The sequence below is a fragment of the Bombina bombina genome, chromosome 7 (genome assembly GCF_027579735.1).
Source record: "Bombina bombina isolate aBomBom1 chromosome 7, aBomBom1.pri, whole genome shotgun sequence".
NCBI classification, from domain to species: domain Eukaryota; kingdom Metazoa; phylum Chordata; class Amphibia; order Anura; family Bombinatoridae; genus Bombina; species Bombina bombina.
In genome coordinates, this window is record NC_069505.1 from 384,698,398 (window position 1) to 384,721,974 (window position 23,577).

The 23,577-nt window shown below is 38.7% G+C and overlaps 1 protein-coding gene across 1 annotated transcript; it reads right to left on the bottom strand.

Moving 5' to 3' along the window:
• Positions 1 to 648: 648 nt before the first annotated feature.
• Positions 649 to 2,190, bottom strand: LOC128636383 (serine/arginine repetitive matrix protein 5-like). Its single transcript, XM_053689405.1, has one exon. It carries the CDS (start codon positions 2,188 to 2,190, stop codon positions 649 to 651), a length of 1,542 nt encoding a protein of 513 aa, XP_053545380.1.
• Between the last annotated feature and the right edge of the window lie 21,387 nt (positions 2,191 to 23,577).

Genomic DNA, 23,577 nt, shown 5'->3' on the forward strand with positions numbered 1-23,577 from the left:
ATTTTGGGGTTTATTATCCCTTTAATATGTAAATTAAATAGTGGCAGTTAAAAATGTTACAAATATTTTTTGTGTGAAAAGCGTAAAGTAAAAGTTGTTTAAATTCATATTGAAGCTAATAGGAAGTACATGATTGTGACTCTTCTGCTCACTAACAGGAAGTACATGATTGTGATTTTTCTGCTCACTAACAGGAAGTACATGATTGTGATTTTTCTGCTCACTAACAGGAAGTACATGATTGTAACTCTTCTGCTCACTAACAGAAAGTACATGATTGTGACTCTGCTGCTCACTCACAGGAAGTGCACGATGGTGACTCTTCTGCTCACTCACAGGAAGTGCACGATGGTGACTCTTCTGCTTACTCACAGAAAGTACACGATTGTGACTCTTCTGCTCACTCACAGGAAGTACATGATTGTGGCTCTTCTGCTTACTCACAGGGAATTCATGATTGTGACTCTTCTGCTCACTCACAGGAAGTGTATGATTGTGACTCTTCTGCTCACTCACAGGAAGTACATGATTGTGACTCTTCTGCTTACTAAGAGGAAGTGTATGATTGTGACTTCTGCTCACTCACAGAAAGTGTATGATTGTGACTCTTCTGCTCACTAACAGGAAGTACATGATTGTGACTTCTGCTCACTCACAGGAAGTACGTAATTGTGACTTCTGCTCACTAACAGGAAGTACATGATTGTGACTCTTCTGCTCACTAACAGGAAGTACATGATCGTGATTTTTCTGCTCACTAACAGGAAGTACATGATTGTAACTCTTCTGCTCACTAACAGGAAGTACATGATTGTGACTCTTCTGCTCACTCACAGGAAGTGCATGATGGTGACTCTTCTGCTCACTCACAGGAAGTGCACGATGGTGACTCTTCTGCTCACTCACAGAAAGTACACGATTGTGACTCTTCTGCTCACTCACAGGAAGTACATGATTGTGGCTCTTCTGCTTACTCACAGGGAATTCATGATTCTGACTCTTCTGCTCACTCACAGGAAGTGTATGATTGTGACTCTTCTGCTCACTCACAGGAAGTACACGATTTTGTCTCTTCTGCTCACTCACAGAAAGTGTATGATTGTGACTCTTCTGCTCACTCACAGAAAGTGTATGATTGTGACTCTTCTGCTCACTCACAGGAAGTACATAATTGTGACTCTTCTGCTCACTCACAGGAAGTACATGATTGTGGCTTTTCTGCTTACTCACAGGGAATTCATGATTGTGACTCTTCTGCTCACTCACAGGAAGTGTATGATTGTGACTCTTCTGCTCACTCACAGGAAGTACATGATTGTGACTCTTCTGCTTACTAACAGGAAGTGCATGATTGTGACTCTTCTGCTCACTCACAGGAAGTGCATGATGGTGACTCTTCTGCTCACTCACAGGAAGTGCACAATGGTGACTCTTCTGCTCACTCACAGAAAGTACACGATTGTGACTCTTCTGCTCACTCACAGGAAGTACATGATTGTGGCTCTTCTGCTTACTCACAGGGAATTCATGATTCTGACTCTTCTGCTCACTCACAGGAAGTGTATGATTGTGACTCTTCTGCTCACTCACAGGAAGTACACGATTTTGACTCTTCTGCTCACTCACAGAAAGTGTATGATTGTGACTCTTCTGCTCACTCACAGAAAGTGTATGATTGTGACTCTTCTGCTCACTCACAGGAAGTACATAATTGTGACTCTTCTGCTCACTCACAGGAAGTACATGATTGTGGCTTTTCTGCTTACTCACAGGGAATTCATGATTGTGACTCTTCTGCTCACTCACAGGAAGTGTATGATTGTGACTCTTCTGCTCACTCACAGGAAGTACATGATTGTGACTCTTCTGCTTACTAACAGGAAGTGCATGATTGTGACTCTTCTGCTCACTCATAGGAAGTGCATGATGATGACTATTCTGCTCACTCACAGGAAGTACATGATGGTGACTCTTCTGCTCACTAAAAGGAAGTACATGACTGTGGCTCTTCTGCTCACTCACAGGAAATTCATGATTGTTACTCTTCTGCTTACTTACAGGAAGTGCATGATTGTGACTCTTCTGCTTACTCACAGGAAGTACATGATTGTGACTCTTCTGCTCACTCACAGGAAACACATGATTTTGACTCTTCTGCTCACTCACAGGAAGTACGTGATTGTGACTCATCTGCTCACTAACAGGAAGTACATGATTACGACTTCTGCTCACTCACAGGAAGTACATGATTGTGACTCTTCTGTTTACTAACAGGAAGTACGTGATTGTGACTCTTCTGCTCACTCACAGGAAGTGCATGATGGCGACTCTTCTGCTCACTCACAGGAAGTACATGATTGTGACTCTTCTGCTTACTAACAGGAAGTGCGTGATTGTGACTCTTCTGCTCACTCACAGGAAGTACATGATTGTGACTCTTCTGCTCACTCACAGGAAGTATAAAGTTGTGGCTCTTCTGCTCACTCACAGGAAATTCATCATTGTGACTCTTCTGCTTACTCACAGGGAATTCATGATTCTGACTCTTCTGCTCACTCACAGGAAATGCATGATTGTGACTCTTCTGATAACTAACAGGAAGTACATGATTGTGACTCTTCTGCTCACTCAAAGGAAGTGCACAATTGTGACTCTTCTGCTCACTCAAAGGAAGTGCACGATTGTGACTCTTCTGCTCACTCACAGAAAGTATATGATTGTGACTCTTATGCTCACTCACAGGAAGTGCACGATTGTGACTCTTATGCTCACTCACAGGAAGTGTATGATTGTGACTCTTCTGCTCACTCACAGGAAGCATATGATTGTGGCTCTTCTGCTCACTCACAGGAAGTGTATGATTGTGAGTCTTCTGCTCACTCACAGGAAGTGTATGATTGTGACTCTTCTGCTCACTCACAGGAAGTACATGATTGTGACTTTTCTGCTTACTAACAGGAAGTACGTGATTGTGACTCTTCTGGTCACTATCAGGAAGTATATGATAGTGACTCTTCTGCTCACTCACAGGAAGTACATGATTTTGACTCTTCTGCTCATTGACAGGAAGTACATGATTGTGACTCTTCTGCTTACTAACAGGAAGTACGTAATTGTGACTTCTCTGCTCACTCACAGGAAGTGCATGATGGTGACTCTTCTGCTCACTCACAGGAAGTACATGATTGTGTGAATTTCTTTACATTTACAAGAGAACATTTTTTGAGTAGCATAGCCTTTAAAATAAAGTGACCAAAGCAAAATTTAAACATGGCAGCAAATTAATTAAATATTGATGATGATGTCTTCCAATGTGTTTTATTCATTTCAAGTTATGACGTGTAAGTGATAATTTTATATGATTTTAGATAATTTTATAATGATTTTTTTATAAATATACAAACACAAATAATTAATTCAATATTAACAATGATTGTCTAATATGGTTGAATGCCGGTTTTTCACTGAACAGTAATAGTAATTCTTGAGGTGTGAAATTAATAATTTCAAATAATTTTGATATATATTGTAATTAACAAATTTAAACTTCAAAACATTTCATTGTAATTATAAATGAACAATCTTATGTATTTGTTTATGTTGTGTTCAACTTTTATAATTTCAAAATGTAATTTGATCAGTATTTGTAACTAATTATTTAGAGCACAAAACTTTTTCACTACTTGCCATTGAACTCTATGAAGTTGATGATAAAATGAAATTGTATATTATGTAAATTAATTATTCACATATACAGTGAGGGAAAAAATTATTTGATCCCCTGCTGAATTTGTACGTTTACCCACTGACAAAGAAATTATCAGTCTATAATTTTAATAGTAGGTTTATTTGAACAGTGAGAGACAGAATAACAAAAAAAAAAAACGCATTTCAAAAAAGTTATAAATTGATTTGCATTTTAATGAGTGAAATAAGTATTTGTTTGACCCCTTTGCAAAACATGACTTAGTACTTGGTGGCAAAACCCTTGTTGGCAATCACAGAGGTCAGACATTTCTTGTAGTTGGCCACCAGGTTTGCACACATCTCAGGAGGGATCTTGTCCCACTCCTCTTTGCAGATCCTCTCCAAGTCATTAAGGTTTTGAGGCTGAAATTTGGCAACTCAGACCTTCAGCTCCCTCCACATATTTTCTATGGGATTAAGGTCGGAAGACTGGCTAGGCCACTCCAGGAGCTTAATGTGCTTCTTCTTGAGCCACTCCTTTGTTGCCTTGGCCGTGTGTTTTGGGTCATTGTCATGCTGGAATACCCATCCATGATCCATTTTCAATGCCCTGGCTGAGGGAAGGAGGTTCTCACCCAAGATTTGACGGTACATGGCCCCATCCATCGTCCCTTTTATGCGGTGAAGTTGTCCTGTCCTCTTAGCAGAAAAACACCCCCAAAGCATAATGTTTCCACCTCCATGTTTGACAGTAGGGATGGTGTTCTTGGGGTCATAGGCAGCATTCCTCCTCCTCCAAACACGGCAAGTTGAGTTGATGCCAAAGAGCTTGATTTTGGTCTCATCTGACCACAACACTTTCACCCAGTTCTCCTCTGAATCATTCAGATGTTTATTGGCAAACTTCAGACGGGCCTGTACATGTGCTTTATTGAGCAGGGGGACCTTGCAGGCACTGCAGGATTTCAGTCCTTCACGGCGTAGTGTGTTATCAATTGTTTTCTTAGTGACTATGGTCCCAGCTGCCTTGAGATCATTGACAATTCTGGGCTGATTTCTCACTGTTCACATGATCCTTAAAACTCTACGAGATGAGATCTTGCATGGAGCCCCAGACCGAGGGAGATTGACAATTATTTTGTGTTTCTTCCATTTGCGAATAATCACACTATCTGTTGTCACCTTCTCACCAAGCTACTTGGCGATGGTCTTGTAGCCCATTCCAGCATTGTGTAGGTCTACAATCTTGTCCCTAACATCCTTGGACAGCTCTTTGGTCTTGGCCATGGTGGAAAGTTTGGAATCTGATTGATTGATTGCTTCTGTGGACAGGTGTCTTTTATACAGGTAACAAGCTGAGATTAGGAGCACTCCTTTTAAGAGAATGCTCCTAATCTCAATTCGTTACCTGTATAAAAGACACCTGGGAGCCAGAAATCTTGCTGATTGATAGGGGTTCAAATACTTATTTCACTCATTAAAATGCAAATCAATTTATAACTTTTTTGAAATACGTTTTTCTGGATTTTGTTGTTGTTATTCTGTCTCTCGCTGTTCAAATAAACCTACCATTAAAATTATAGAATGATCATATCTTTGTCATTGGGTAAACGTACAAAATCAGCAGGGGATCAAATAATTTTTCCCCTCACTGTAGGGACTATAGCGTTTAAAACATGAATTGTAATTAGTGGGCACATAAGAAGCTAAATCCATTTGCATAACAAATATTACACTAAATAATATCGTATAATGAAAGGATGAAGCAGAATTTCCATAGTGCCTATTGAAACTACAAATTCTATTGTGTCCATAATTTATTTTGTGACTCTGATTTGGTCACTCACATGAAGTACCAAAATCTAAATGATTACGACGACTTCAGAGCTCTGGTTAACTGTTTCGCAAAACTAAAAAAGTTGCACAAAACACATCCAAAATACATCGCAAAATACAGTTACACTCATAATAACATTATCTAATAAAAAATATTAAAAACTAAATATTGCACACAAAATATATAAGGGCTCAAAGATATAAGATCTCAGGTGTTAGGGGAAAAAAAGGCAGCCAAAGGGCTTTAACATTGAGATACATATATATACATGTCTAAATATGTTCGACCATATCCCTCTAGGCACATTGGTCAAGGAATCCACGTCTGGTTTCCCCATCACAATTAGAGAGACTTTCCCTAGGGTCATAATACAAATACAAATACAAACAGAAAGAGAAGCAGTCTAACAGGAATGAACAACAACTCAGTGGCTTATTAATTCAATAGCTCAGTTACCAACTGGGAATAGCTTCTTTTAACCCAATTATGCTTTCACAGAGGAGGACTCTCCTTATGTATTTCAGTCTGATTAATCCTTACAAGTTCAGTCCAGTCCAAAATACGAGGCAATTCTCCTCTGAGCAAGGGAAATGGCAACTCCAGACAATCATTTCTGCCAGCTTTGGGCCTTGTCAGAGTCCACATTTAGTTCCCCCATCAAACTTAGCGAGACTTTCCCCAGGGTCATAATTCTATTTGCTGAAATTCTATTGGCTATTCAAATCAGCCAATAGAATTTCAGTAGCTCTCATCCTATTGGCTGATTTGAGCAGCCAATAGGATTTCAGTAGCTCTCATCCTATTGGCTGATTTTAATTTCAAAAATCAAATTGGCCAATAGGAATGCAAGGGACGCCATTTTGAAAAGGCTCCCTTGCATTGAAGATTCAGTGTACGGCGGTGTCTTCAAGGATGGACCCGCTCTGCGCCACCGGGATGAAGATAGAAGATGCCGCCTGGATGAAGATAGACGACGCCTGGATGAAGACTTCTCGCCGCCTGGATGTCCGGACTTCAGAAACTGTAAGTGGATCATCGGGGGTTAGTGTTAGGTTTTTTTTAAACTTTTTTTGGGTGTTTTTTTTTTTTTTTTAAATGAGGGTTTGGGCTTTTTTAAAAGAGCTAAATGCCCTTTTAAGGGCAATGCAAAAGAGCTAAATGCCCATACAAATGCCCTTTTCAGGGCAATGGGTAGCTTAGGATTTTGTTAGAGTTAGGTGTTATTTTTACAGGTAAAATAGCTGATTTCTTTAGGGCAATGCCCTACAAAAGGCCCTTTTAAGAGCTATTGGTAGTTTATTGTAGGCTAGGGTTTTTTTTTATTTTGGGGGGGCTTTTTTATTTTTATAGGGCTATTAGATTAGGTGAGCAGGCGTACAGACATCGCCAGAAATGACACCCCCCTGCTAGCGGCCGAATGGCCGCAAGTCTGCAGGGGGCGGCATTGCACCAGCAGCTCACAAGAGCTGCTGGTGCAATGCTGAATACGGAAAGCGTCTTGCTCTCCGCGTCTGTCGGACCTGATCCGCACTGTCAGATCAGGTCCGACAGACATATGATAAATAGGCCTCTTAGTGTAAACTTAGATTTTTTTAATTTCACAAGTAAGTTTTTATTTATTTTAAGATAGGGATATTATAATTACAATTTTAATTTAAAGTTAGGGGGTTATTAGGTTTAGGGGTTAATAGTTTAATTTAGTTTTTTGCGATGTGGGGGGCTGGCGGTTTAGGGGTTAATAGGTTCATTTAGTGGCGGTGATGTGGGAGGCCAGAGGTTTAAGGGTTAATAACTTTATTTAGTGGCGGCAGAATAGGGGTTAATATCTTTATTATAGTGGTGGCGATGTCAGGGAGCGGCGGAATAGGGGTTAATAACTTTTATTAGTGGCGGCAATGTCGGGAGCAGCAGATTAGGGGTTAATAAGTTTTAAATAGTTTGCGATGCGGGAGGGTGGTAAGATAGGGGTTAATAGGTAGTTTATGGGTGTTAGTTTACTTTGTAACATTTTAGTTATGAGTCTTGTGTAACAGTTTTGTTGCACAAAACTCATAACTGCTGCTCTCAGATGGCGGAAACGGATTGTGTCGGTATAGGCTGGAATGCTAGCATTTTAGCCTCACCGCACAACTTGTAATACCGGCACTATGAAAATCCCACGCATAAACGTCATTTTTTTGAGTGCGGGATTGACGTTGCGTCACAGGCAAAAATGCTTGCGGTACAGCTATACCGACAAGACTCGTAATGGCTGCGTTACTGTTTTAACGCTGAAATGGCCATTTTTTTCAGCGTTAAAACCATAACGCAAAACTCGTAATCTAGGTGTAAGTGTTGCTGATTCCAGGAGAACCCTACTTATCGGAATGCACAATGCCTACTATAAGTTTTGGTAGAGGAGAGTTTGGGGCTATTTTTCAGGATTTGGATTAGGTTCCTTAGTTCCAGTGAACTGTCGTCTTAATGCTACACGGTACAAATACATTTTAGACAATTGGGTGCTTCCAACATTGTGGCAACAGTTTGGGGAAGGCTCTTTCCTGTTCCAGCATGGCCTTGTTCTTGTACACAATCTCACCTGTAAAATATTCAAAACCTCTGAAATCAGTGTCTGAAGGTGGTCTTGCAGAGAGGCGTTTTATTATACGTCAATGGGTGACGATGCTGCTGATATATTCAAAGCAGCATTGCCACCTACATTGAAGATGTAATGAAAATGATCCCTTTTAAACATAACACATATGTACGAATGGCAGTCTGCAAGTATTGAAGGTATAACTGCAAGTATTAAAGGTATAACTGCAAGTATTGCAGTTATACCTTTAATACTTGCAGTTATACCTTTAATACTTGCAGTTATACCTTTAATACTTGCAGTTATACCTTTAAGTATTAAAGGTATAACTGCAAGTATTAAAGGTATAACTGCAAGTATTAAAGGTATAACTGCAAGTATTAAAGGTATAAGAAACTCTGTGATGGATCCTTTTTGAATATATCACCACATTGCGGCTGCTTCGATCATCAGGGCGATAGATATACTGTATATATTTAGAGAAAGAGCACCACATTATTGGGCTTTTCGTAGGAGATCTAGAAATTTGTCAAGCCAGGTGCAAGTGCATTATCGTACAATGCCCTGTATCAGTTGGGGGAGATGTGTGTGTTAAATTTTATATAAAAGGGAAATTTTTTCTTCCATAATTCAGATACAGCATGCAATTTTAAGCAACTTTCTAATTTACTCCTATGATTATTATTTTTTGTTCTCTTTGTATCTTTATTTGAAAAAGCAGGAATGTAAGTTTAGGAGCTGGCTCATTTTTGGTTCAGCACCGTGGGTAGCTCTTGCTGATTGGTGGCTACATTTAGTTTAAGTTGCTTAAAATTGCATGCTCTATCTGAATCTTGAAAGAATGTTTTTTTTGTTTCATATTTCGTTAAGAAAAGAATGTATGTGTGTTTGTATGTATATTTATATATATATACGTATGTACATATACATATATTAGTGTACAGTACACGCTACATTATTGCATTAGTAGGTGTTTGGCATTGCCAATTTTTAGTGCCCCCCAATTTTGGCTGTGGAATCCTGTGTGCCCCTTTTCGCTGGCAGGGGGTGTCAATCAACCGGATCATATTCGATCAGGCGGATTGATGTCCGCAGCCTCAGAGGAGGCGGATGAGTTAAGGATCAGCAGTCTTAAGACCGCTGCTTCTTAACTCCTGTTTCCGGTGAGCCTGAATGCTCGCACGGAAACAGGGATTTTTCGCCCCATTCGGGCCATGATAAATCGACCCCCTTTTATGAACTTGCTTGAACTTGCTATTAAAAAAAAAAAAGAAAAGAGGAAACTTGTCTCAGTTATACAAATCTGCATGTAAATCATGCTACAAACATTCCCCATTTGCTTGCAGATAAACTCACCAAGACATAGGCACATGCAGAATAAAAAAATCCACGTGTGCTTTACACCACTGATTTTTTTGTCCTAACACCCTACAACAACAATTACATATTACTGAAGCATAAACCGGAGCAAAATCACATATGTATATATTTTTACATACATAAAATGTAATTTTCCTTAAATACATTACAAATTAAACATATTTGTGCGGTTCATTCATATGTTTTTATGCTAATACAGATTTTACTTTTTCTTTCACGTGTAGGGTTGAGTCTTCTATTAGATTGCAATATGCATTTTTTATTGTGAAGATATACACGTGGCTTGTATGGACACAAATAGTAGGAAAACACGCAAGCGCTCAAACTGCAGATTTTGTTAATCAAGCTGTTTACCATTATACTAAGATTACAGAAAGTGAGACGGAGAGCCCCCACCCACCTTAATAAACATTAGTCACAATGTAAAGCTATTTTTATAATTTTAATTTTCCACAAAAGTGCATCCATTTTATACAATGCCTCTTAATTATAGCTTATTGATAAAAAAAAAAGACTTTGCTTTGTCCTTTTAATTAGAGGTGCATTTATGTCTATTCTAAATGTCAGATCTCCTCTTCATCCTGAATGCCTCAATTATCTGATGCCAGAGAGTTTCCCAGCTTACTAAATTAGGTATGTTTTTCGTGCACTGTTTATTTTAGTACAAATTGTGACTGGTCATATCTCTTCGTAGCATTACCCACAATGCTGCATGCACAATGTCTTCTGCAGGGTAAAGGAGGGGGTATGCATATTTGGGATGGTTACAACAACCCTTATCTGGTAACTAAAAGGACGTGATTTAAAAACAGGACCAAGATGCAGTTAAGAGGCAATTTTATTCTCTATTAACCCAAATCAATGGAAGGTTCCCATAAACCATTAGCCGCGAGGGCACGCAGCTCGAGGGGTTACATAAAGATGTCTTTCTGTTTATTAGCACTGACAGCTCTGGGAAGAGGAGAGTTTTGGGGAGAGGAGGAGGGGAAGTGATGTGAGCTGAAAGTTACATTCTTCTTTTATCTAGGAACAAAAATAGACAGAGGGATGGAGAAGAAAAGAGAATATACAAATTTGTAAAGAGAAAAATACAGATGAGGGGAGATACAGTGACAGAGACAGAGAGATGCGCAGACTGATAAAGTGTGAGAAGTAGAGATACAAAGAGAGAGAATGAGAGAGGTGCAGAGAGACAGAGTGAGAGAGAGAGTATTGCATTGTGATGCAGAGAGAGATATAAACAAAGGACAAACTAGAGGGCAAAAGAGTTATACAGAGAGAGAGAGAAAGATATATACAGTGTATATATATATATATATATATATATATATATACTGTACTGTATGTATATATATATATGTATATACACACACACATGTACAGTATATATATATATATATATATATATATACACACACACACACATATATATATACACACACATGTAAAGTATATATATATATATATATATATATATATATATATATACATACACACGCACATGTACAGTATATATATATATATATATATATATATATATATACACACACACACATATATATGTATATATATGTATATGCACACACACACACACATATATATATATATATATATATATATATATACACACATACACATATATATGTATATGCACACACATATATATTCTCAGAAGTATACAGCCCTTCTCACATGCATATTTGTATGCTAAGAACTACTTCTTTCACACATCCACAAAATTAAAACTCTGGAACTCGATATGGGGTTGACTACCAGCCAGTATTTTACTCACATGAGCCCAGATTACAAGTGGAAATAATATTGCTAACAACGACTGCGCTATCAATATTGCTCATCCACGCTAAAATTAGCATGCAAATTGATATTACAAATCCATGGTAAAACTGAAATACCAGAGAATGTTTAGAGCAGCGACATCCCTTTAGTGAGCCCAACACTTTCAATGGATATCACGACTGCGCTAAACATCGCTCATGTTACAAGTTGAAAGTTATGGGTTGCGCTCGAGTGCAGTACAAAATAGTGCTAGAAAAATTTGTGTAACTTGATACCTGAAGTAACGTATGCTGGCCTACACCCGTCCTCCCAGCTTGAGAGATGAGCTGGTAAGGGCTGATGTGGGTAGTTTGAAAAAAGTAGAATAGGGTATATATCTACAAAAAATATTGAATGTTTGGGCTGTTCTTGTTGCAGCAGCCTCATAAAAGGAAACAATTTTTACCATCCTTAAACTGGTAAGTAATTTAATATTAATGGCTATTATACTTCTAATGCTTAATTTGTGGTGTACTTAGTTAAATGCCTGTGTGGCATAATATACATTGGAGAGATGACACAGAGTACGCAATAGAATTGTGCAGCCCAAATCCAGCATTAGAAGCAAAGATCAGGATGCCCCAGTTGCATGTAATTTTTTGGAGGTGGGACATTATATTTCCCAACTTAGGTTCTAGATAATTATTATTATTATTTATTATTATTATCGGTTATTTGTAGAGAGCCAACAGATTCCGCAGCGCTATAAACAAAATGTGTGAGTATAGGGGTAAGGGTAGAAGAGAGGGAGGGGAGTAACTGTGAGGGGATAGGGTCAAGGGGACAGGTAGTGAGGTGCAAGCGCAGTATAAGTGCAGAAATGTCTTCCTCAGTAACAGGGGAGAAAGAGCTAAGTTTATGGCTATGTGGGTTGTGGTTGATTGTGAGCGTTTGAAGGGGTGAGAGAATGGAAGTATGTTGTGAGCTGATTTCATTTCTGATAGAGTCGATTTTGTTATTAAAGTGGCTGGCAAAGTCTTGAGCTGACAGAGAAGTTGTATTAGGAGGTGAGGGTGGGCTGAGAAGAGTATTGAAAGTGGGGAACAGACGTTTTGGGTTTGAAGAAAGAGTAGAGAAGTAATGTTGCTTATAGAGATTAAGGGCAGAATAGTAGGAGTTCAAGATGAATTTGTAATGAAGAAAATCAGCTGAACTCAGAGATTTTCTCCAGTGCCGCTCAGCAGTACGGGAACATCTGTGTAGGTACCGTGCCAGAGGGGTATGCCAGGGCTGAGGATGAGTGTGTGATTTCCGAGCTATGGTAAGAGGGGCCAGATTGTCAAGGACGGATGTAAGGGTGGAATTATAGTGTCAGATAGATTGGTCAGGGCAGGAAAAGGAGGAGAAGGATGAGAGTAGTGGTTCGAGGGAATTAGCAAGCTGTTGCTAATCTAATGACATAGTGCTTCTGTGAAGTTTGGTGTGAGGAGTAGAAGGAGGGAGAGTTGTAGGGAGGGATGATATGTTGCAAGTGAGGAGATGGTGGTCAGGGGAGTTTGTGAAGTTTGAAATAGTGCATCGATAGCTAAAGATCAGGTCAATGGGAGAATCAGTCCATTGTGACAAACCGAAAGAGGAAGTGAGTTATAGAAGTTGTTTTGCAGAGGAGGCAGTGGGATTGCCAAGAGGGATGTTGAAGTCGCCAAGAATGAGGGCAGGGGTGTCTGAGGAAAGAAGGTAAGGTAGCCAGGCAGCCAAGTGATCTAGAAATTGAGTTGAGGAGCCAGGGGGTCGGTAAATGACTGCAACACGTATAGAGAGGGCAGAGAAAAACCAAATCATGTGGATTTTTCGAATTAGGAAAATGTGAGGGAAGAGATGGGATGTATTGTTGAAAGGTGCAACGAGAGAAAAGTAAAATACCTACACCACCTCCATGTCTATTACCAGACCTAGGAGTGTGGCTGAAGTGGAGACCCCCATGTGACAGAGCAGCAGTAGATGCTGTGTCTAGGTGAGCGAGCCAGGTTTCTGTTAGGGCCAGCAGGTTGAGGGAGCCGGAGATAAAGAGGTCATGTATAGAAGTGAACTTGTTGCAAACATAGCAAAAGTTCCAGAGTGCACAAGTGAAAGGGGTAGCGGCTTTAGGTGCAAGAGGAATGTGAGTAAGGTTGCCAGAGTTTTGTTTTTTGAGTCTATGGAACGGTACACATGGATGTGCACGGCTAGGAAGTTGTTGGGGGCCAGGATTAGGGGAGATGTCACCAGCAGTTAGTAAAAGCAAGAGGGAGAGGGATATGAGATGAGATACAGATTTGCAGTAATGAGACAAGGTGCAGAGGGGAGAGAGAGTGTTTAGTAATAGGTAAAGTTCATGAGTACAATAGTAAGGTGAGTTTAAGAGAGATGGGCTAATGAACAGTGCAGGTTGATAGGGAGAAGCAATAATTGAATAATGTAGTTTGTTATAGAGACAAGGTAGCAAAAAGGGATATGAATATATTGAGCATTTTTACAAAAGTGGGAACCAATTAAACACATAAGACAAAGTATTACAGTAGCAATTACATAAGGAAACAATGAGATACATAAAACATAATATTATAAAAGTACTTGCCTTATGTCTTGCCCAAACCTTGTTTAATTATTGTATAATTATTTTCTTAATGCCTCACTTATAAAATGTTCACTTGTGAACATATGTTGTTGTAGCAATGCACAGCCCAGTACAATGCACATCCCAAGCTAATGTTAAATATATAGGCAGGAAAGTCAGCTGTGTCCACTAAATTACTTGATTGATAAAACAAAGACAAATGAAGGGCCAATTGGAAAGTTAGATTCTGGTCTGGTCAGTTAAGTAAACAGACAGTAACATTTGGAAGAGGTTGAAACTATGGCATAAGACAGCTATAAATTTAAGAATAATAGCAAGTATTGAGGGATTGAACATCACATGGCATTAACAAAACATTAGAAGAAAGACATTGGATAACAGTACAACAAATGCAGGACTAAATTAACAACCTAAAATCATTTGCTCAATATACATATACACATACCAAAAGAGAGTTACAGGAGAGGAAAAAACACCAGAGTGCAGTGAATAGTTTGCAGATTGACAGGGACTCTATTCACGTACCAAAAGAGAGTTACAGGAGAGGAAAAAACACCAGAGTGCAGTGAATAGTTTGCAGATTGACAGGGACTCTATTCACATACCAAAAGAGAGTTACAGGCGAGGAAAAAAACACCAGAGTGCAGTGAATAGTTTGCAGATTGACAGGGACTCTATTCACGTACCAAAAGAGAGTTACAGGAGAGGAAAAAACACCAGAGTGCAGTGAATAGTTTGCAGATTGACAGGGACTCTATTCACGTACCAAAAGAGAGTTAAAGGAGAGGAAAAAACACCACAGTGCAGTGAATAGTTGATTGGGTTCCCATCCAAAAAAGGGAGTGGTAACAGGAAAATTATTTAGAAAAAAAAAAAAGGTTTTCTGGATACATAAATTGGATGTATTAACCCCAAAAGGGATGAACAGAGATTTAGATTTTAATTTATTTTTATAAAATGGATTTATGCTTTGTATCTGTATATGAATTTGTATTCTGTGTTATTTTTATTATCACCAGTAGGGGGAGTATCCTCCTGTTATAAACTTTAGGTGACATTTAAAGGGACACTGAACCCAAATTTTTTCTTTCGTGATTTAGATAGAGCATGACATTTTAAGCAACTTTCTAATTTACTCCTATTATCAAATTTTCTTCATTCTCTTGGTATCTTTATTTCAAATGCAAGAAGGTAAGTTTAGATACTGGCCCATTTTTGGTGAACAACCTGGGTTGTTCTTGCTGATTGGTTGATAAATTCTTCCACCAATAAAAAAGTGCTATCCAGAGTTCTGAACCAAAGAAAAAAAAAAAAAAGCATAGATGCATTATTTTTCCAATAAAGATAGCAAGAGAACGAAGAAAATTGATAGTAGGAGTAAATTAGAAAGTTGCTTAAAATGGCATGCTCTATCTGAATCACAAAAGAAAAAAGTTCAGTGTCCCTTTAAGGAGTTAATATGGGTGAAGCGATGCACCTGTGTGACATGCAGCATACAACTTTAGGGTCATGAATAAGGGCAAGTTGCCCGAAACGTAGTCCTTCTGTCTGTACCTGCTCCATTGTGATTAAATAAAGTGAGTTTTCAAGTATTTGGCGGGGCTGCCAGCTTGGATTTTTTTATATAATTATCAGTGTAACTGAAACCTGGGAGGATGATTCACATGACTGGGCAGTTAACTTAGAGGGTTATATTTTATTTAGGTGGGACAGGAGTAATAAAATGGTTGGAGGAATTTGGATGTATATTGAATAAACCTGACCTTAAACCTACAAAAAAGGCAAGATATTTATGATGAAAGAGGAGATAATGTAGAAACCCTGTGCGTTGAAATAAAGAGTGTGTGTGTGTGGGGGGGGGGGGGATCCTAATTTTTTTTAATAGGAAGTGGAACATGCTACAAGCTCCCCAATATTAGTGGCATGGAGGAAACTCAACTACTAATGCAAATAGGTAAGGCTTCTAATAACAGTGCTGTAATTATGGGATATTTTAACTACCCTGACCTAAACAGGACCAATGAAACTAGTAATACAGCTAATGGATATTTTTAAATGTTCTCAGTGTTAACTTTATGTCACAATTAACAGAGGAGCCAACTGGGAATAAAGCTATATTTGATTTAGTGCTATAAAACCATACAGATATAGGGGCATATTTATCAATTTGCGAGCGGACATGATACGAAGTAGCGTATCATGTCCCACCGCACATCAATAAATGCCGACAGAATACGCTGTCTGCATTTATCATTGCACCAGCAGTTCTTGTGAACTGCTGGTGCAATGCCGCCCCCTGCAGATTCGCGGGCAATCAGCCGCTAGCAGGGGGTGTCAATCAACCCGATCGTATTCGATCGGGTTTATTTCTGTCCGCGGCCTCAGAGCAGGCGGACAAGTTATGGAGCAGCAGTCTTTAGACCGCTATAGCTACATACGGAGGTTGATAAATATGCCCCATAATATCAAACATAGTAGTCAAAAAACATTTGGATAACAGTGATCATAACATGGTCACATTTTAAATCATTTTCTATAAGCAGTGTTATAAGGGTTCAACTAAGACTTAATTTTAAGAAAGTAAAATTCAATGATTTAAGGAAATCGTTAAATAACATAAATTGGGACAAAGTATTCTTTAATAAAAATACAGAGGATAAATGGATAACATTTAAAACTTTGTTAAATAAATATATATTATAACACATACCACATGGTTATAAAAGTAAAAGAAATAAATCCAAGCCAATGTGGTTAAATAAAAATGTGTTAAGAGAAATTAGGGCATTTAAATTATTCAAAGAAAATAGTAGAGACTCAACATACCAAATATCTAAGGAATGTAATAAAAAAAGCAATCAAATTAGCCAAAAAAATTAATAATTGCAAGTCAAACCCTAAAAGGTTTTTTAATTACATAAATGGCAAAAAATCTAAGTAGGACAATATAGGTACATTAAAATGTGTAAAGGGTAGCATGATTAACAGTGACAGGGAGAAGGCTGAGGTACTAAACCAGTTCTTTTCTTCAGTATACACAAGAGAGGAACCAATGGGAGATACTTTGAAACAAACTAGAACATACAAGCCCTTACCATTAACTGGGTTATCTCTAGAGGATATCAGGAAAAACAGTATAATATTAAGGTAAACAAAACTCCAAGCCCAGATGGAACTTAGCACTGTTATAGCCAAACCTCTACTCTTAATTTTTCAAGACTTATTATTCTCAGGCATAGTACCCCAGCCCCAGGACTGGCGCAAAGCTGATGTAGTGCCACTTTTAAAAAAAAAGGAAGCAGGGCTGATTCACGAAGCTATAGACCAGTTAGTCTGACATTATTAGTGGGGAATATACTTGAAGGGATTATAAAGGATTATATTGATGAGAATATTAGTATAAACAAGATTATGAGTTCAAATCAGCATGGTTTCATGAGAAATCGATCATGTCAAACTAATCTAAATAGATTCTATGAGGAAGTAAGTAAAAATATAGATAAAGGGGAATCAGTTGATGTGATATACTTAGATTTTGCAAAGGCATTTGATACAGTGTCACATGAGAGATTAATGCACAAAATTAAGGGACTGGGAATAACTGGAAATGTTAGCTCATGGATAAATAACTGGATAAAAGATAGGGAGCAATGAGTAGTAGTGAGTGGAACATATTCAGATTGGACAAAGGTAATCAGGTAATCAGTGAAGTCCCCCAGGGATCAGTACTGAGCCCTGTTCTTTTTAATATTTTTTAATAAATTGGAGCAAGGATTAAATAGCAACATCTCTATTTTTGCAGATGATACAAAGTTGTGTAAGGTCATTGGGTCAGTGTAGGATGAACTTGCTTTACAAAGGGATCTACAAAAGTTAGAAGAATGAGTGGGTAAATGGGAAATGAGATTTAATACTGGTAAATGCAAGGTTATACATTTTGGAATTAAAAATAAACAGGCAACCTATTATTTAAATTGTACTAGACTTAGCAAAAAAGAGGAGGAAAGGGATATGGGAGTAGTAATAGATAACAAGCTAAAGATGGGTGCACAAAGCAGGGCAGTGGCTTCTAAGGCTAATAAGATACTAGCATATATTAAAAGAGGCATTGATGCAAGGGAGGAAAGCATAATTCTGTCACTATATAAATCCCTGGTAAGACCTCACCATGATTATGGAGTGCTGTTCTGTGTACAGATCTCAAAAAAGACATTGCAGACTTAGAAAACATTCAGTGAAGGGCCACAAAGCTAATAAAAGGAATGAAGAATTTAAGCTACGAGAAGAGGTTAGCTAAACTGGGTCTGTTTTCTCTAGAAAAAAAAGTGCTTGAGAGGTGAGATGATTACTTTATATAAATATATTCAAGGCCCATATACAGAGATGGCAGAAACTTTGTTTGTGACAAGAGGTCACAATTTAAGGCTGGAGGAAAGGAAATTTAATCTCCTGCAGCATAAATGTTTTTTCACTGTAAGCGCAATCAAATTGTGGAACACATTACCTAAGTAGGTAGTAAATGCCAATACCTTAGATACATTTGTAAATGGTTTAAATACATTTCTGACTTGAAACAGAATTCAAGGATATGATTGCTTGTGTTACATGGGTCACCTTTTTAATAGGATTAATTTAAGATCAACTGGAGCTTTTTTATAAGTATATTTATATTTGTATAGGTTGAACTCAATCTACTATGTTACTGTGTTATTTTAGGTATTTTATCTAATTTAAAATGTAGTTATTTTTATTGTTATTTCTAAAAATAACTACATTTAAAATTATATACAATACTTAAAATAATATGCATTATACATGACAAAGTATATAATTTTAACATTGTATATACATGTAGTGACGTAGCTCCTATAGTTATAATAGGGACGTTTTTTGTATACTTTAATAGTCAGGTAGATTGTCCACATTATGTAGGTGTAGGAGTTCTGTAGAAGTTAGCAGGGTGTTCCAGGGGAGTATAGGGAAGACATTACGTAGGTGTAGGAGTTCTGTAGAAGTTAGCTGGGCGTTCCAGGGGAGTATAGGGAAAACATTACGTAGGTGTAGAAGTTCTGTAGAAGTTAGCAGGGTGTTCCAGGGGAGTATAGGGAAGACATTACGTAGGTGTAGGAGTTCTGTAGAAGTTAGCTGGGAGTTCCAGAGGAGTATAGGGAAGACATTACATAGGTGTAGGAGTTCTGTAGAAGTTAGCTGGGCATTCCAGGGGAGTATAGGGAAGACATTACGTAGGTGTAGGAGTTCTGTAGAAGTTAGCTGGGTGTTCCAGGGGAGTATAGGGAAGACATTACGTAGGTATAGGAGTTCTGTAGAAGTTAGCTGGGAGTTCCAGAGGAGTATAGGGAAAACATTACGTAGGTGTAGGAGTTCTGTAGAAGTTAGCTGGGCATTCTAGGGGAGTATAGGGAAGACATTACGTAGGTGTAGGAGTTCTGTAGAAGTTAGCTGGGTGTTCCAGGGGAGTATAGGGAAGACATTACGTAGGTGTAGGAGTTCTGTAGAAGTTAGCTGGGTGTTCCAGGGGAGTATAGGGAAGACATTACGTAGGTGTAGGAGTTCTGTAGAAGTTAGCTGGGTGTTCCAGGGGAGTATAGGGAAGACATTATGTAGGTGTATGAGTCCTGTAGAAGTTAGCAGGGCTTTCCAGGGGAGTATAGGGAAGACATTACGTAGGTGTAGGAGTTCTGTAGAAGTTAGCAGGGCGTTCCAGGGGAGTATAGGGAAGACATTACGTAGGTGTAGGCGGTGTGTGGGAGTTAGCTGTGCATTTCAGGTGAGTGTAGCTAAGACATGACATAGGTGTAGGCGGTATTGGGAAATTAGCCAGGCATTCCAGGGGGAGTATCCTGTACTTTGATTGAAATACATATATATATACAGGGAGTGCAGAATTATTAGGCAAGTTGTATTTTTGAGGATTCATTTTATTATTGAACAATGACCATGTTCTCAATGAACCCAAAAAACTCATTAATATCAAAGCTGAATAGTTTTGGAAGTAGTTTTTAGTTTGTTTTTAGTTATAGCTATTTTAGGCGGATATCTGTGTGTGCAGGTGACTATTACTGTGCATAATTATTAGGCAACTTAACAAAAAACAAATATATACCCATTTCAATTATTTATTTTTACCAGTGAAACCAATATAACATCTCAACATTCACAAATATACATTTCTGACATTCAAAAACAAAACAAAAACAAATCAGTGACCAATATAGCCACCTTTCTTTGCAAGGACACTCAAAAGCCTGCCATCCATGGATTCTGTCAGTGTTTTGATCTGTTCACCATCAACATTGCGTGCAGCAGCAACCACAGCCTCCCAGACACTGTTCAGAGAGGTGTACTGTTTTCCCTCCTTGCAAATCTCATATTTGATGATGGACCACAGGTTCTCAATGGGGTTCAGATCAGGTGAACAAGGAGGCCATGTCATTAGATTTTCTTCTTTTATACCCTTTCTTGCCAGCCACGCTGTGGAGTACTTGGACGCGTGTGATGGAGCATTGTCCTGCATGAAAATCATGTTTTTCTTGAAGGATACAGACTTCTTCCTGTACCACTGCTTGAAGAAGGTGTCTTCCAGAAACTGGCAGTAGGACTGGGAGTTGAGCTTGACTCCATCCTCAACCCGAAAAGGCCCCACAAGCTCATCTTTGATGATACCAGCCCAAACCAGTACTCCACCTCCACCTTGCTGGCGTCTGAGTCGGACTGGAGTTCTCTGCCCTTTACCAATCCAGCCACAGGCCCATCCATCTGGCCCATCAAGACTCACTCTCATTTCATCAGTCCATAAAACCTTAGAAAAATCAGTCTTGAGATATTTCTTGGCCCAGTCTTGACGTTTCAGCTTGTGTGTCTTGTTCAGTGGTGGTCGTCTTTCAGACTTTCTTACCTTGGCCATGTCTCTGAGTATTGCACACCTTGTGCTTTTGGGCACTCCAGTGATGTTGCAGCTCTGAAATATGGCCAAACTGATGGCAAGTGGCATCTTGGCAGCTGCACGCTTGACTTTTCTCAGTTCATGGGCAGTTATTTTGCACCTTGGTTTTTCCACACGCTTCTTGCGACCCTGTTGACTATTTTGAATGAAACGCTTGATTGTTCGATGATCACGCTTCAGAAGCTTTGAAATTTTAAGAGTGCTGCATCCCTCTGCAAGATATCTCACTATTTTTGACTTTTCTGAGCCTGTCAAGTCCTTCTTTTGACCCATTTTGCCAAAGGAAAGGAAGTTGCCTAATAATTATGCACACCTGATATAGGGTGTTGATGTCATTAGACCACACCCCTTCTCATTACAGAGATGCACATCACCTAATATGCTTAATTGGTAGTAGGCTTTCGAGCCTATACAGCTTGGAGTAAGACAACATGCATAAAGAGGATGATGTGGTCAAAATACTAATTTGCCTAATAATTCTGCACTCCCTGTATTGAAAATCCAGAGAGGGAACAAAAAATAGCGCTCCAAGCCCAGAAAAAAAGTTAAAAGTTCAGCTTTATTCCAACATGATTAAAAGCATACAAAAATATGTAAAAAGTGGTCAGCACAGTTGTGCAAAATACAAGTAAGAGAACAGGTGCAAAAAACAGCAAACGTTTCGTGCTTCACGCACTTGATCACTGCAGTGATCAAGTCCGCCCCTTTTATTAGAATATATCTATCGATGCTTCGAATACCAGGGCCAGAATGAGAACCAACAGAAATATTTTGTGATCTCTCCCTTACTCATGCTAAAAAAATCAATACAAATCTATTCATACCACCAGAGGGCACGCTAACCAATTTCTTTCATTAACACTTTAAAGAGACATGAAACCAAAACATTTTCTTTCATAATTTAGGTAGAACATAAAATATTAATAAACTTTCCAGTTTACTTCTACAATCAAATTTGCTTCATTCTCTTGGTATAATTTGTTGAAGAAGCAGCAATACCGGTTTCTAACTGAACACATGGGTAAGCCAATGATAATCCACCAATCAGCAGCTAAAACCTAGGTTCTTTACTTCTCCTGAGCTTTCCTAGATAAACCTTTCAGCAAAGGATAACAAGAGAAGGAAGCAAATTAAATAATATAAGTAAATTATAAAGTTGTTTAAAATCACATGCTCTTTCTGATTCATGAAAGAAAAAAATGTGGGTTTCATGTCCCTTTAAGTGCCAATATTATCACTGCCCCTAGTGGAAGCATAAAACTTTATCACATAAGAACTGTGCACAAACCTAAACCTAAAAACAAATTAGCGCATTTACATGTCTGAGCCTAACTCAGCTTCAAACCCGCACACACAAATAGAAACCCGAACTGTCCAGGGCATTCCTGGACAGGTGGCAACTATACTTTTCATCATTCTATTGTTTTTCTTCCTGCAGCTTTATTCAAGCCTATTTTCTTATTTTACCCCATCTAAAGTGCTGTTTAGTGAAGTTCTGAATCTTCACACTGGATGCCGCCATCTTGGAATTGATGTATTCTTGTACCCTATGACAGAAGCAGTGCACATTCACATATTAGGGATATTGTTATCTTCTTGCCGTATAACACACTTCAGTTTAGTGTTTACACTACAGAGCGTGAGCTGCACAATTTTTTTGCGGTGGCGGTATAAGGTAGAGCTGTCAAAATGCCAGCAGCGTCAGTGCTTCAGTCACAGGATGCAACAATGCGTAAAATAATGCTCATATTTTTAATTGAAATTTGAGAGAAATGTTGTCAGTAGTTTTTTTTTTTTATAAAATAAAACAAAAATGTTAATTTTACTCAAACACATACCTATAAATCGTAAAATCAGAGAAACTGATCATTTTGAAGTGGCCTCCAGCCAGCAACATATTTATTGACACTTCGGAGCCCCATCATTTCCGGCTCACCTAAAACGGAAGTTAAGAAGCCGCGGTCGCTCCTTAACCTGTCCAGCACCTTTTAGATTGCGGAATAACATCATCTGGATCCGATCTGGATGATTGACAGCCCCTGCTAGCAGCCGATTGCCCGCCAGTGAGCAGGGGTGAAATTGCACTAGCATTTCACCAGAAAAGCTTGTGCAATGTTAAATGTGGACAGCGTATGTTGTCCGCATTTAGCGATCTCGAGCGAACATGATTCGCTACAGCAAATCATGTCCGTTCGAGATTTAGTAAATCTACCCCTACTGCTCAGTGATTTCATTGTGTATAAATACTTCTATGAGTAATGTTTATACTCCTGTCTACTGATCCGTGCCCCTAATGCTGTCTCCCAGCTGCTCTCAGAGTATTGTCTAGATAATTCCCCCAGCCCCCAACCACTGGATACTATGATTATTACTGTAATTCTATAGCTCAAAGCTCAATCAATTCTCTGCTCACTTGGGGAACTATCCTACATGAAAGAGTGTCACTTCCTGTCAATAGCAATCAGCAACATTCTGCAAGAGGATTATTGTGGGATTCATTCTCAAATAAGGCACCAACACACCCTGCAGCGAAGTACAATGGAGTCAACAGAGTGTGTAACTTCCTGTTTGTCTCAGGTATAGACACAGCCAAGATGAATGTTTTTGTGGTTCATGCCTGGATGTGTTAATTTAACATTGATTTTTTTCTTTTCTTTTCACTGCATCATAGACACTTAAATCTGATTGTAAGCTCTGGGGGAGAGATACAAATTCACACTGAGATCAGGATATCAAACTAA

Coding starts and splice junctions, on each gene's coding strand:
- LOC128636383 (XM_053689405.1), bottom strand. CDS start 2,190: ATGAGTCACAATCACGTACTTCCTGTGAGTGAGCAGAAGAGTCAAAAT.